The sequence below is a fragment of the Molothrus ater genome, chromosome 16, assembly GCF_012460135.2.
Source record: "Molothrus ater isolate BHLD 08-10-18 breed brown headed cowbird chromosome 16, BPBGC_Mater_1.1, whole genome shotgun sequence".
In the NCBI taxonomy this organism is placed as follows: domain Eukaryota; kingdom Metazoa; phylum Chordata; class Aves; order Passeriformes; family Icteridae; genus Molothrus; species Molothrus ater.
This window is the reverse complement of record NC_050493.2, coordinates 14,061,216-14,073,640: the sequence shown is the minus strand read 5'-3', so window position 1 is coordinate 14,073,640 and position 12,425 is coordinate 14,061,216. Positions and strand designations below refer to the sequence as shown.

The following is a 12,425-nucleotide window of genomic DNA, read 5'->3' as shown; positions in this document are numbered from 1 at the left end:
TTGGTTCAGAGTTAGTACTAAGTCAAAATTTGTGTTGAAATGTCCTTGGGAAATAAAATAATTTTAAAATTCATTTGAATAGGAGAACAAGTTGATAACAAGTATAGCTCCATAATTACAGCTTTAGACAAGTTTTTTGGAGGGATTCAATGTTTTGTATGAAAAGCACAACCCCTGTTAAAGCATTTTGCCAACTTTTGTCCTCATTTGAGGCTTGGAGTTGCCTTCATACATCCCATATGTATTTTTATCATATTTACTTCAACCATTTCAGGTTGAATAAGACAACCTTATTTCATGTCTGAATAAGACATTGCTGTTTCAAAGCAAATGCCTGATTTTAAGAAACCATCCTAAGGTATTATTTATAAATAGCATCCTGTTTCTGCAGATCATCCAGCATCTACTCTTCATCTCTTGCATTTAATTGTTTTTTTAAACACCAAAAATTGTATTTCACCCTAACTAGCATTGTTCTAAACACTTCTTCCATCCTGATTTGTCTGTTAAGTCAAGTAACCAAAAGACAAAGCGCAGGGCGGTCGAATTGCAGTCATAATATCTGTTAATTTTTTAGTAGAATATAGATCCATCAATTGTGCTGACTTGTTCCTAATGAGTTGTTTTGGGGGTGCATTTGCAGGAATGAATCAGTTTAACCCCATGTCCATAGGGAATGTACAGATGCCCCAAGCACCGCTGGGACCGCGGGCGGCGTCTCCGATGAACCACCCGGTGCAGATGAACAACATGGGCGCCGTGCCCGCGGTTCGTACCCCACACCCTGACACCCCAGCCCACCCCAGCCCCCTGGCACTGCTGCAAACCGTGGGATCATTTCATGGGAATGCAGCAAGTGGGACAGGCTTTTATCGAGGAGTTTGTTTGCAATATTTACTTGTTCCAATAACACCGCCCGTGCCACAGGTGCAGTAATCCCCAGCAATCTGTGGAAGAGCATCTACTGTCTTTGCAGTATATAAACCTTCTTTGTTCCCACATGAAAACATGTTTTTATTCTTTAGAAAAACAAAAATATTTTTAGTTTCCTTGGATTCTCTCTGTCAACCCAGGGAACAAAACAGAGTTAGCACTCTGAATGTTACCTGTTAAAAATAGTGAATGCTGTGGAGCAAATGCTGAAGTTATGGGCATATGCCCACTTCCAGTTAGTGTAATTAAGCCAATTTTCTTTTTTTTTTGTCCTATCTTTTGATTGTTTTCAGTGTATTTTTCCTTTGTCCTGCTCCATAGTACTAAATGGTAATTAGTTAATCTGGGTGTTAATTTTCAGATGGCAATGTCTCCTTCCCGAATGCCTCAGCCACAGAACATGATGGGAGCTCATTCCAACAACATGATGGGTCAGGCTCCTACCCAGAACCAATTCCTGCCCCAAAACCAGTTCCCAGCATCCACTGGAGCTATGAATGTGAACAATGTGGGCATGGGTCAGTCAACAGCCCAGGCCGGGGTGGCACAGGTGAGATGGATTCTCTAAGATTTATTTGCTCTTTATTGTTTTGCTCTGATTTATTTACTTGACTTATTTGTTTATTTGTATTTCTATATCCATTTTTGATGTAGTCAGCCCAATTTTGGGGGACCCTGGGTTCCATCTGCCTTCTTCAGAAGCTCTTACATAACTTATCGACATCTGTTAATGGGGGCGCAACGCCCTGCTAGTCCTGATTTAAATCCCTTAAAAATGCATGCTGAGGAGATTTTTAGGGGAAATATCAGAAATCAGTTTATGGGATGCCTATGAACATATGTTTGGTCTCTGTGTGGACCAGAGTAGCTAACTTTAAATCTAAGATTATAATAAAGTGCTTGGGCAAGATCTTCTAAAATTTGTTTTAACTTCTTTGCTTCTGGAGAAAAAATTGTTGGGTTTTTCCTGTAACATTTTTCTGTTGCAGTAGTGGTCAGTGAAGTAGCAGCTGTGCTTATGATGCCAAAGTGTCTGCTTTTCCAGAGGGAAAGGCTTGTTGTTTAACTCAGAGCCCAAGTAATTTAGGCTAGTTAAAACCTCCAGAGTTCTGAGAGATTACTTAGATCAGGTTATGAAGGGCTCTGTCGAGTCAAGTTTGGAATATGTTCAGGATGCAATATCTACAGTTTCATGGGCCCCTGGCTCAGTTGTCTGACTGCCGTTGTGGTGAACATTTTTTTCCCAATGCATTTACTTCCATAAAACTGCCTCTGTAAAGACAATATAGAAGTGTGTTTTAAATTTGAAACCTCATCTGGAGGAAATTAACTGATTTGTATTTCTAAGAGTAACAGTTGCATTTGAGGATGGAGTATTCTTTTTTATCACCAGTCATCTGATGCAATCTTCAGTAAAATGTATCACTTAAAGGTTTAAGTACACATCCAGAGTACTTTATTGTTGCTGCTCTGAAAAACAAATCCCAGGTTTTCTGAGGCATCTTGAGCAGTTTAATTAGAATGAAAGAGAAAACAAAAAGATTCTTCTTAAGTCTTGCTCTGTCAACACCAGCATTAAATGTGTTGACCTGCCCTCTAAAGCAGAGCTGTATCAGAGTCCTGGCCTAAAAATGGGTATTTGCTCAAAACCATTTTGTGTCAAAGCCTGACCTTTGCCCAGCTAATGGCACGATTTAGAGGCTGCCTGTGGGTTTCTGTGTTACTGGCATTGGGAGGATTCCCCTCTGTGGCAGTGGAATTAATGCAGGACCTGGATAGCAAAAGTGGATCTGGGAGCAAGGTCCTTGAGAGCTGATGGCAGCGATGACAGAAATCAGGGCAGTCACTTGCAGCAGCAGCAGCATTTGTGGCTGATCTGCTTGCACTGACAGCATCCTGTCAGAGGAGGCTTCAGGGCTGTGATTGAAGGGATAAATGTAATTGCAGGCTCTGTAAGACTCTCTGTCTCTCCCCAGCAGGGGCAGGTTCCCAGTGCTGCTCTTCCCAACTCCATGAACATGCTGGGGCCGCAGAGCGGGCAGCTGCCGTGTCCCCCGGTGAGCCAGCCCCCCCTGCACCAGAGCACGCCTCCCGTGTCCTCTGCAGCCGGGATGGCACCGATGCAGCACCCAACCCCCCCGGGAATGACTCCTCCCCAGCCAGCAGCACCCACCCAGCCATCCACGCCGGTCTCGTCCTCGGGACAAACTCCGACCCCGACGCCGGGCTCTGTTCCCACGGCCACGCAGACCCAGAGCACCCCCACGGGGCAGACTGCGGCCCAGGCCCAGGTGACACCGCAGCCACAGACCCCTGCCCAGCCCCAGTCTGTGCCAACCCCACAGCCAGCCCAGCAGCAGCCAACATCTGTGCAGGCACAGCCACCTGGCACTCCAGTAAGTACCAGCCAGGCCCCCGTGCCTTGTGTCGTGACATGCCATGAGTGTCCCTGTCTGTAGCACCATGTCCTGAATGTGTAGAGCCCATAGCTGTCCATAGCAGCTTGTGCTTTAGGCCAGGGGGTTGGTTAGAGGTGTGTCAAATGTGTGTGTTCAGATGTTCTCAGCATTGTGTGAAGGAGGGGGGGTTGAATGGCTGGACTGCTCAAAGTTAAATTGGCAGCAGTGTGCAGAAAGATGAGGTGTAACAGGCCTAATGCTCTGTTTGGCCATAATCAGAATCTTTTCTGATCCTGAGATTTGCCTAGATTTTTTCCTTTTAAGATACAGCCAGGGCAAATGCACGTTTCAAGGAATGTACAGTGTTTTACTGGGCAGGTGTTTTCTCTGTAAAAGAAGCCTCTTTGGGGCAGAATTTTTCCTTGGCTTCTCCTCTGTAAAGCAGAGTTATTAAATGTGTAATATCAAAACTTGGCTACAGTGACCTGTATCCATGTTCTGCATTGTTGTAGAATATCATCTCATGTCTCTTTTGTGCTGTTCATTTTTAGTAAAGGAAAATATTTCTATATATGCAGTGTCTTTCTTTTGTACTGTTTTTACAACAGCTATCCCAGGCAGCAGCTAGTATTGATAACAGGGTCCCCACCCCTGCCTCAGTTGCTAGTGCTGATACGAATTCCCAGCAACTAGGACCAGATGCACCAATGCTAGAAAGCAAATCAGAAGTTAAAACTGAAGAAACTGAGCCAGAGACTAGTGAGACACAAGTGGAAGCTAAGACTGAGGTAAATGAGATTCTCTACAGCTTAACTGAAAGCAGTGATAGATATAAAAGCACTTAATGATGTGTCTGACTCGGTGAGCTAAGGGGCGAGAGGAGGGTCGTTACTGCAAAGTAACTCCTGAGGAAAGCCATGGATGGAAAGTGCTTCAACAGTCTCAAACTGATATTTTGATGGCTGAAGTTTGGGTTGTAGATGTAACAGTACCTCTTGTTGCATCCTTTCTTAAGGTGGAGGAGGACTTACAAGGAACTTCACAAATAAAAGAAGAAACAGATGGAACAGAACTGAAGCAAGAGCCAATGGAGATTGAAGAAAAGAAGCCTGAAATTAAAACAGAGGCTAAAGAGGAAGAGGAGAGTGGCACTAATGGAACCACTTCACAATCCACATCACCATCTCAGCCCCGCAAGAAAAGTACGTGTGTGAACACTGAGTTCCCCTGTGTGCTTTGCTTTCACTGACATTTGTTTTCCACAGTCTCAGCTCCTGTTGGGAGGTTTGTTTTACACTTGTGTTTGCAGCACGTGGAGCTCTGGGAGATCAATACTCTGTAACTTAATTTTGAAAGTAGCATTCCTTTAATGTTACATGAATCAGGTGAGAAAAGCAAGTCACTGTGCCCTTGATCTCAGCAGTGCCTGCCCAGAAGGGCTAAGGTAGTAAGGCAGTGATTGCTGGAGGAATTAAATACATAAATCCCTCCCTGTACATCTTGGTGCTCTTTGAGGAGAGCTCAGTGCAGATAAGAGAGCTTTCAGTAACCAAGGATATCCATTGCTTTTCTTCTCCTGTTAAGAGGCTGCACACACCACCTTTATCCTGAGTTTTGCCAGTCACTTTTCTGAGAATCAGGGCACTTGACCCCTCCTGAACCTGTGTTCCTCCTAGGCTGGACTGCTGCAAGAGGCTTAACATCTATTTTAGAGTCCTGTGTTTTCAGGACTTGAAAGTTTTCAGTGTAGTGTTCATTTGCTCAGCAGTCTCTTAAATTAAGCTGTAGTGTCAGCACAGATTGAGGTGTGACTGCATCTGTACTCAAGGGAACTTCATGGTGCTGCAGGTTATATAAATGTTTGGGTGCCTTCTGTTAGTAAGAAATAAATAAGATTATTAAAGCAGAAATATATTTCTCTGCTTGCAGTGCAGGCTTTGTGGCAGGCTGCAAGAGATGTTTTCAGACTCAAAAACCTTAGCAGTTTTGAGACCTCTGTTTTTTGGTATCTGCTTTATTAAGGTGATGTTTTCTGTGGTCAGTTTTTAGTTTTCAACCAAAGGGAAGCTTTCAACATGCTGCAAATGTCAGAAAAATCTACATCTCCTTGATGTGCTTTGGGTTGCATTTGGTTACTAACCATAATCTTTTTGTAATAAATCACTATAAAACACATTTCCCTGCAGATTGATGTTTTCAGCTGGCAGCAGAATGGGGCACCCAAACGAGAGCCCACTGCAGAACCACCTGGCAGAGCCTTTTCCAACCCAAATGTAACACAGGGAGTGGAAAAAAAAGCTTATTAGCATTTCTGAGCCAGTGATATTCCCTGTGGAAGGAGTCACTGCTGCCTGGTAGGAATGTGCTTGCACAGGGAAGGTTCCTGCAGAGTCAGTTCAGGCTGGGTCACCACATATTCCAATTCCTCCTTTGGTGACACAATTTTATCTTGGAAGCTTTGTCACCCAGTAACTGTGTATTGCAAAGCACGTGCTGTGTGGGCAGGTACAACCACAGACACGAGTTTAAAGGGTGGCATTTTCACACCAAGGAGTTTGTTCAATGTTAATTGAGCTTTGGTATTAAAATGCTGAATAAACCAAGAGGTATTGGAGAGTAATTACTGCCAAGTGTGCTGAAGACATAGGTGATATTTTAAAACTACTGAAGAGACTGATCAGGAGTTTTGCAAGGGCTTGCAGAAGTATTGGGAAATCTTCCTCCTTCCCATGCAGGCAGATTCCTGGGGGCCATCCCACAGTAGGCTGGGACATAGCAGGCACTGAGGGGACTGTGTGCTATAATTCAGCAAGCAGAGCCCTTTTTTTGCCTTTTTTTTGCCTTTTTTTTTGCAAATCTAATGTGAGCAAGAAAGGGAGGTCACAGTTCCTTGCCTTGCAGTCTCAAAAACCCACTATAATACTCTTTTGGGTAGCTCTTCTCCCTTGTGGCAGCTTTAGTTTGACCTTGAAGATGAGTTTTACTGGTTTCTTCACTTCTTTGTAAGGCATAATGGAAAACTTGCAGGAGCTTGGGTTTGAGGTGTATTTGTGTGTGCTGTCCTTGTAATTTTGAAAATGTCTTATCTTCCTTATGAATTTTCTCCTTAGTAATCATAAGCAGACTTGCCTTTGTTTGAAAAAGGCAAAAAACTTCAAAAGGTAGCATTGTACTGTTCTTTGGTAGGTTATACGTCATCGTGAGTCAGGCAAAGATCCCATTTTCTTTTTACCACCCACACACCCAAGACAAAATGGGATAACTGGATGCCAGCTCCTTGCAAAGGTCTTCAAGCTACTGGAGGAGAACTGAGAGCATTTAATTTTGGAAAAAGGAGAGTGGGAAAAACAAAACTTCCTTGTAAAATCCATGTACAGGGAGATGCTATGATCAAATGTGCTGGTATTAGTCATAGTCCTTAGAGGCAGAGCAGCTGAAGATGAAGGCAATGTATCTGTATGTTTTTAGGTAAAGTAATAAATTGAAATAACAACTGAATTTTCATTTTGATTTCTATTCAAACTTCAAAATGAAAGTGGGTTATAAACTTTATCAGCAAAGATAATTAGGCTGTAAGGAACTTGGCAGAAGTCACAGTGGTTCTCTGTAGTTTGAGTTAAAAATAAGATTGGATTTACTTTGAAGGCTCCTGTAGCTTAGTGCTATGTTATTATAGGAGAAAATTCTAAAAGCAGTGTCAAGCAGGTAGTCAGAAGAGATTATTAAAAGGTACTTTTTGACCTTTACATTTCATTAAATGAAATAATTCAGATTATCACATTATGAACTATCTGAATCAGAGCAGTAGGGAATACTGTTCCTCATTAATGGAATTTAATATTTATTTCTGTTCTTGAGGATCCCATAATATAATGTGCAAGAGTTGTTTATGAAACTTTGGAAATCTATAGTGGGGAAAAATGCCTGCATGCATGGGATTGATAAATATGGAAGAGAATTCCCATTTTGTTGGGAGTGAGATTGTGGCAACAGCTGAAATGATCATACAACCAATGGGGTAGTGTCAGCTTAATTTGTCTTCCCTTTTTTTGTGTGTACTCTTTACAATCATGGATTTTGATTTAGATGTCCCAAAAAGCAATTTATATCATACCCAAATACCATTTGAGTGAGAAAAGCAATGATCAGCCTCAAAGGGGTCACTGAGCCCTGTTGATTCAAGTACTTTTAGCAGAATTAATTGCTCCATTTTATTGGTATTGTTCTCATTTCATCCAGGTAGATAAATATGAGATGCCATCCTGCTTTCCTTCGTTGTCTTTTTTTCTCAATGATAGGCATTCTTCCCTATTTAAAGACATCGTTCCTAAGGAAATAAATGTAATTACACTGCTGAGATGTTCAAAGAGCTCTCCAAGTTATCATTATTTTTCAGAAAATGTATTGCCTTTTTTTGTCCTTGTCAGCCACTCCTGAAAGAATCATGGCTGTTGCCATGCCACTGTTGCCAAGTGGTGGCATAGAAATCTGGAAGTATTAACACTTTGAAAATCAATTAACGATCCATCAGAGCAAGACTGTTTGCACAGCCTGGCCAGGAAAATTCCTGTGCCAGCTCTCAGGACATCTGGTCACTCTCTGTAGAGCTGGCTCCTCACCCCTGCCCACTGCAGTGGGTTTTGCTGGAGGAATCTTGGCTTGGAAATAGCGAGCAAGGTTAGAAAGGAGGGAGGGAAAATTCTGCTCAGTCTCTCCTTTGAGGAGAAAAGGTTCATTCATGTTGAAACAATTGATTTAATTTGATTCTGTGTAAGTTTTGAGGGTTTTTTTAATGCTACAGAATGTGTATCATCATGGGCTGGAGTTGTTCTCATATCCCTATTTTGGGAATATCTCTGCTGTGATCTGAGTGAATACAAGGCTGTGTTTGCCTTTTGTAAGTGAGGGTTTGCTCTGATCAGGAAAACCCTTTGCAGAGTTTTACTTAATGTATTTCTTTGGGGTTTTTTTTAGGGGAGTCAAGAGATTAGGAAACAAGGAGGGCAATTTTTTAACCTTTCTGACTTCCATTTCCAGTTTTCAAGCCCGAGGAGCTGCGCCAGGCCCTCATGCCCACCCTGGAGGCTTTGTACCGGCAGGACCCAGAGTCCCTTCCTTTCAGACAGCCTGTGGATCCCCAGCTTCTAGGGATTCCGGTGAGTTGGCATTAAAAAACTCCTATTGAAATATTCTCCTATTGGTTTATTTATTAATTTATTTCTTTTTAAGTATTCTTCTATTTTATCTTTGCTCAGACAAACATTTCCCCTTTTTTCAACATCTTGAAAAACCTATAAAATTTTAAAATTCAGGGTTTTCACCTTAAAAAAATCAGGTTTTTTTGGTGTTTGTACAGGATTATTTTGACATTGTGAAGAATCCCATGGATCTGTCGACCATCAAGCGCAAGCTGGACACGGGGCAGTACCAGGAGCCCTGGCAGTACGTGGATGATGTGTGGCTGATGTTCAACAACGCCTGGCTCTACAACCGCAAGACTTCCCGGGTCTACAAGTTTTGCACTAAGCTGGCAGAGGTGTTTGAGCAGGAGATTGACCCAGTCATGCAGTCCCTGGGCTACTGCTGTGGGCGCAAGGTGGGTGCCCAGTGTCCCAGGGAGTTCTTCCCAACAGCCCAGCTGTAGTCAGCACACAAAGCTTCAGCTGGGGCACTTGGTTTTTGAAATAGAAATAGTGAATGGAAGGGTTGTAGAAAGTTTGGTTTTGTTATAAATATGTTCAGAGCTAAAAAGGTCAATAGCAGCTCTACCCTTCTGTTATTATCGTTGTGTTTTTCTCCCTCAGAGGACACCTTCTTTAGTTATAAGTAATATTACAATAATTCCCTGGTTTCCCATGTCCATAAAGCAGAGGTCAAAGGGCCAGCTGCTTTTAGAGCTGATGATTGTCACCAGATTGAGAGGGCTGTGCTGGTAAATTCACAATAGCTGCAAAAGTGTGATGCCCATGGCAGTGTCCTCTGATAGCCACAACATCAGGTTTGCTTTGTAGCCCCCTGCTGAACAAAATCCCCCATTGTGAAGCTGCTTTTCTCCCTTGCTTTGCAGTATGAGTTCTCTCCCCAGACCTTGTGCTGCTATGGCAAGCAGCTCTGTACCATTCCCCGGGACGCTGCCTACTACAGCTACCAGAACAGGTGAGTCCCTGAATCCAGGATTTCCCTTTTTCAGGAAATCAGATCTCTTTTGAGTTCTCTGCACATACAGAGGATGAGGAGGAGCTTGAACTTTTCCTTTCCTTTGTCAGCCAAGTCAGGGAGAAGTTCTTTTTCAATCTTTCCACGCTGTCCTTTTGCAGGTGACTCTCTGTTTTTCTGTGCTGCAGTGTGAGGCACTCTGTTCCTCAGTGCTTGCTCTTAGCCAGGCTGCCCCATGAAATGCTGCAGTGCAGGTCAAGTTGTCCATGTTTTCCATAAAATGAGGAGCAGGGCTGCAAAAAGGCACTGGGAAATCCTGTAACCTTGTTCTAGGAGAATTGTGAAAATATGCAGGTTTCTCTACAAGTTAGTGCCAGAATTGGCCAAGTAAAGGGTGCAGTGATTGATTGCAAGATTTATGTTTCCCCTTCCTAGTCTGTGCTTCATTATATTTAAATTAGCTTGGAAACAGCATTAAAAACTACTCAGAGACTCCATGAGAAGCTGTGAAAATTAAAATTTCTCTCATTTTTAATTAATATTAGGACTTGGTGTTTCTATTATTAATAAACAATTGTTAGATTAATTTTCCATTTAATGTTTAAATCACCAGTGTTAAAATCACAAAGCAAACTCAAAACTTGGCTTTAATTTTGATTTCTTAGATGATGTGTGTCTTCCCCCCCAAATAAAATACACAATACAAATGGGCTGAGACAAAAGCTTTGTTTTAAATAGGGAAAAGGAAGTTATGAATTGCTTTCCAGAGGCTTGGCAGCCTCTAAACCTTGCCAGCTGTGAAGTCTCAGAACCAATTCAGACTTCCAGCACTTGTATTTAATTTTTGGGCCATTCCTTCTCTCCAAACATGCTCTTGGGAAGCTCTCAGCCTGTTGATCCCCACTCTGGAGCAGCAAAATGTAGGAGAGGAAAATGTGTCATCCCACCTTGTGTGGGGGGCCTTGGGTGGCCTTGGAGAAGCAGAAGGTATTGACAGGCAGGAATAAATTCATGAGCTCTCATGAAAGGTTTTATACAACCACTGTGGACTCTGAAAAGTCAGGCTAAAGAGAAATAAAACAATTAAAATGTATTTAAATAGACACTTCAGTACTGGCATTAGGGAAAAATAACCCATACCCTTAAATGCTGGTAAAATTTAAAATACTTTTCATATTATTCATTCTGCATTTGGAAAGAATAGTAACTTCAGATTGAATTGAAGAAGGGCTCATTCTTCTTTCAAAAGTGCCTTTCCAGTTTAAGTTTGTGTTAAATTATTCCATGGAAGGCAAGGTTGGTCTCTAGCAAGAAGTCCAGGGTGAGTGGAGCAGAGGGTTCTCTGCACTGGGGGCTGTAATATTCCACTTTTCTGCCCACTATAAACAGGAAAGTCCATTTAAGTCATATTTTTCTGCTCATCCAGTTGCCTTGAGAAGAGGGTAAGGGTTTGTGGTTTGGTGTGGGGTTGAGTTCAGGAGGAGTGTGAAGTTTTCTCTTTCAGGCCCACTAAATGCAGTGATGAATGCTTGGGCATTTCAAAAAGGGATTTCTAGAGATAATCACCATCTTGTTTAGTAATAGTCCATTTTACATAGAAAGCCTTGTTCATCAGCTCTAAACCACTCAAATTTCCTGGGACACTGATCTTCAAATCTTAGATGTTCTTAAACAAGTAATCAAGTGAAAAACAAATTCCATACTTCCAGCAGACCTTTAACTGGTCAAATGTTCTTGAATTTTCCATGTACAGAGCAGGCAAAATTGCATGCACATAAAGTCCATGACTAAATTACAACTAAGAATATTTAGACACCATTGAATAAATGAGCTCAGGCACTACAGTTCAATCATTAAGTTAATTATTTGGTATAGAACTGTTCAGATTCCATAATAAGGCAGAAATTCAGGTTGAAGTGTTCAGAAAATGTGCTGCATGTGTGAATATCCAGTTGAGAAAACCAAGTGCTGCTTCAGGTCAATACTGCCATCCAGTTATGAATTTAGAATTGCCTTTGCACTTAATTACAGTGGGGAATTCACCTGTTCATGTGAGACTGAGCATTTGCTGGACTTTGGTGTTGAACCATAATGCTGCTCTTTAATAAACAGGAGTCCCCTGAACAGTCTGCATTTGAAAAGCTTTTCATGTTTGATGTGTTGCAATAAGTGCATTCTTTGGGGTTTCTCTGGCTGCTGTAACTACAATATTGTGTGTTTTTTATGGGTTTTGCTGAATATTTGTGGTGACATGCAAAAGGCAGGTCTCTGTTTCTGAGGGTCCACATCCATAATAAGTTAAAGCTATTGCTTCACCTTGGTTATTTTATGGACAAATGTTCATGATCTTTAGGTGATTCATTTTCACTGTACTTCAGTTTTTATTTCCTCATTTTAATATCATGGATTAAAGCTTAGAGTGCTTTGAAAGCCCATAAGTTATTCTGAAAATGGATCAGAATTAACATTTTCTGGGACTGTTTAAATGTAGCAAAGTATTAATAGGAGCCTTGGCCATGGATTTTTCTGGCTTCACTCTCCTGTATTTGGATCCTCCTGATTTTCAGTCCTTCCCAATCTGACTCTTAAAATGATGAGCAACTCTGTTAGTAAGGAAAATAGTGGTGGGGGTTTTTAATTTGAGAAAAAATTAAAGAAGCACATTATAGGAAAAAGAAAAATGGTGTGAAGGGTAAAAAGGACATAAACCTCTGAACCTCTTATGTTTGGATTTTAAAAAATTATTGGCTACTATGTTCTCAGTTTAGGGATGGGCTGTGAGGGGCAAGGGAAGTCAGTGGAAATGAGATGTTCTGTGTCTGTGCCCACTCCTGAAACCCTCCTCTCTAATAACCACAATGTATTTATCATGCCCAATGAGAAATTAGTGGAATACATTTGTTTTTCTCCTGGCCTTGCTGTGTTGCATTCTCAGCT

The 12,425-nt window shown here is 41.8% G+C and overlaps 1 protein-coding gene across 5 annotated transcripts in view; it reads left to right on the top strand.

The window, feature by feature from the left end:
• The window catches only part of CREBBP (CREB binding protein), a 97,772-nt gene that overhangs the window by 62,422 nt on the left and 22,925 nt on the right, over positions 1-12,425 (top strand). For 2 of the 5 annotated variants that reach the window (XM_036392533.2, XM_036392530.2), the window contains 8 exons: positions 644-768; positions 1,295-1,483; positions 2,910-3,329; positions 3,941-4,120; positions 4,348-4,534; positions 8,370-8,488; positions 8,689-8,928; positions 9,400-9,488. In XM_036392533.2, coding sequence (XP_036248426.1) covers positions 644-768; positions 1,295-1,483; positions 2,910-3,329; positions 3,941-4,120; positions 4,348-4,534; positions 8,370-8,488; positions 8,689-8,928; positions 9,400-9,488 — 1,549 coding nt within the window. The remainder of the gene's footprint in view (positions 1-643; positions 769-1,294; positions 1,484-2,909; positions 3,330-3,940; positions 4,121-4,347; positions 4,535-8,369; positions 8,489-8,688; positions 8,929-9,399; positions 9,489-12,425) is intronic. The other 3 variants (XM_036392532.2, XM_036392531.2, XM_036392534.2) reach the window with 3 other exon arrangements.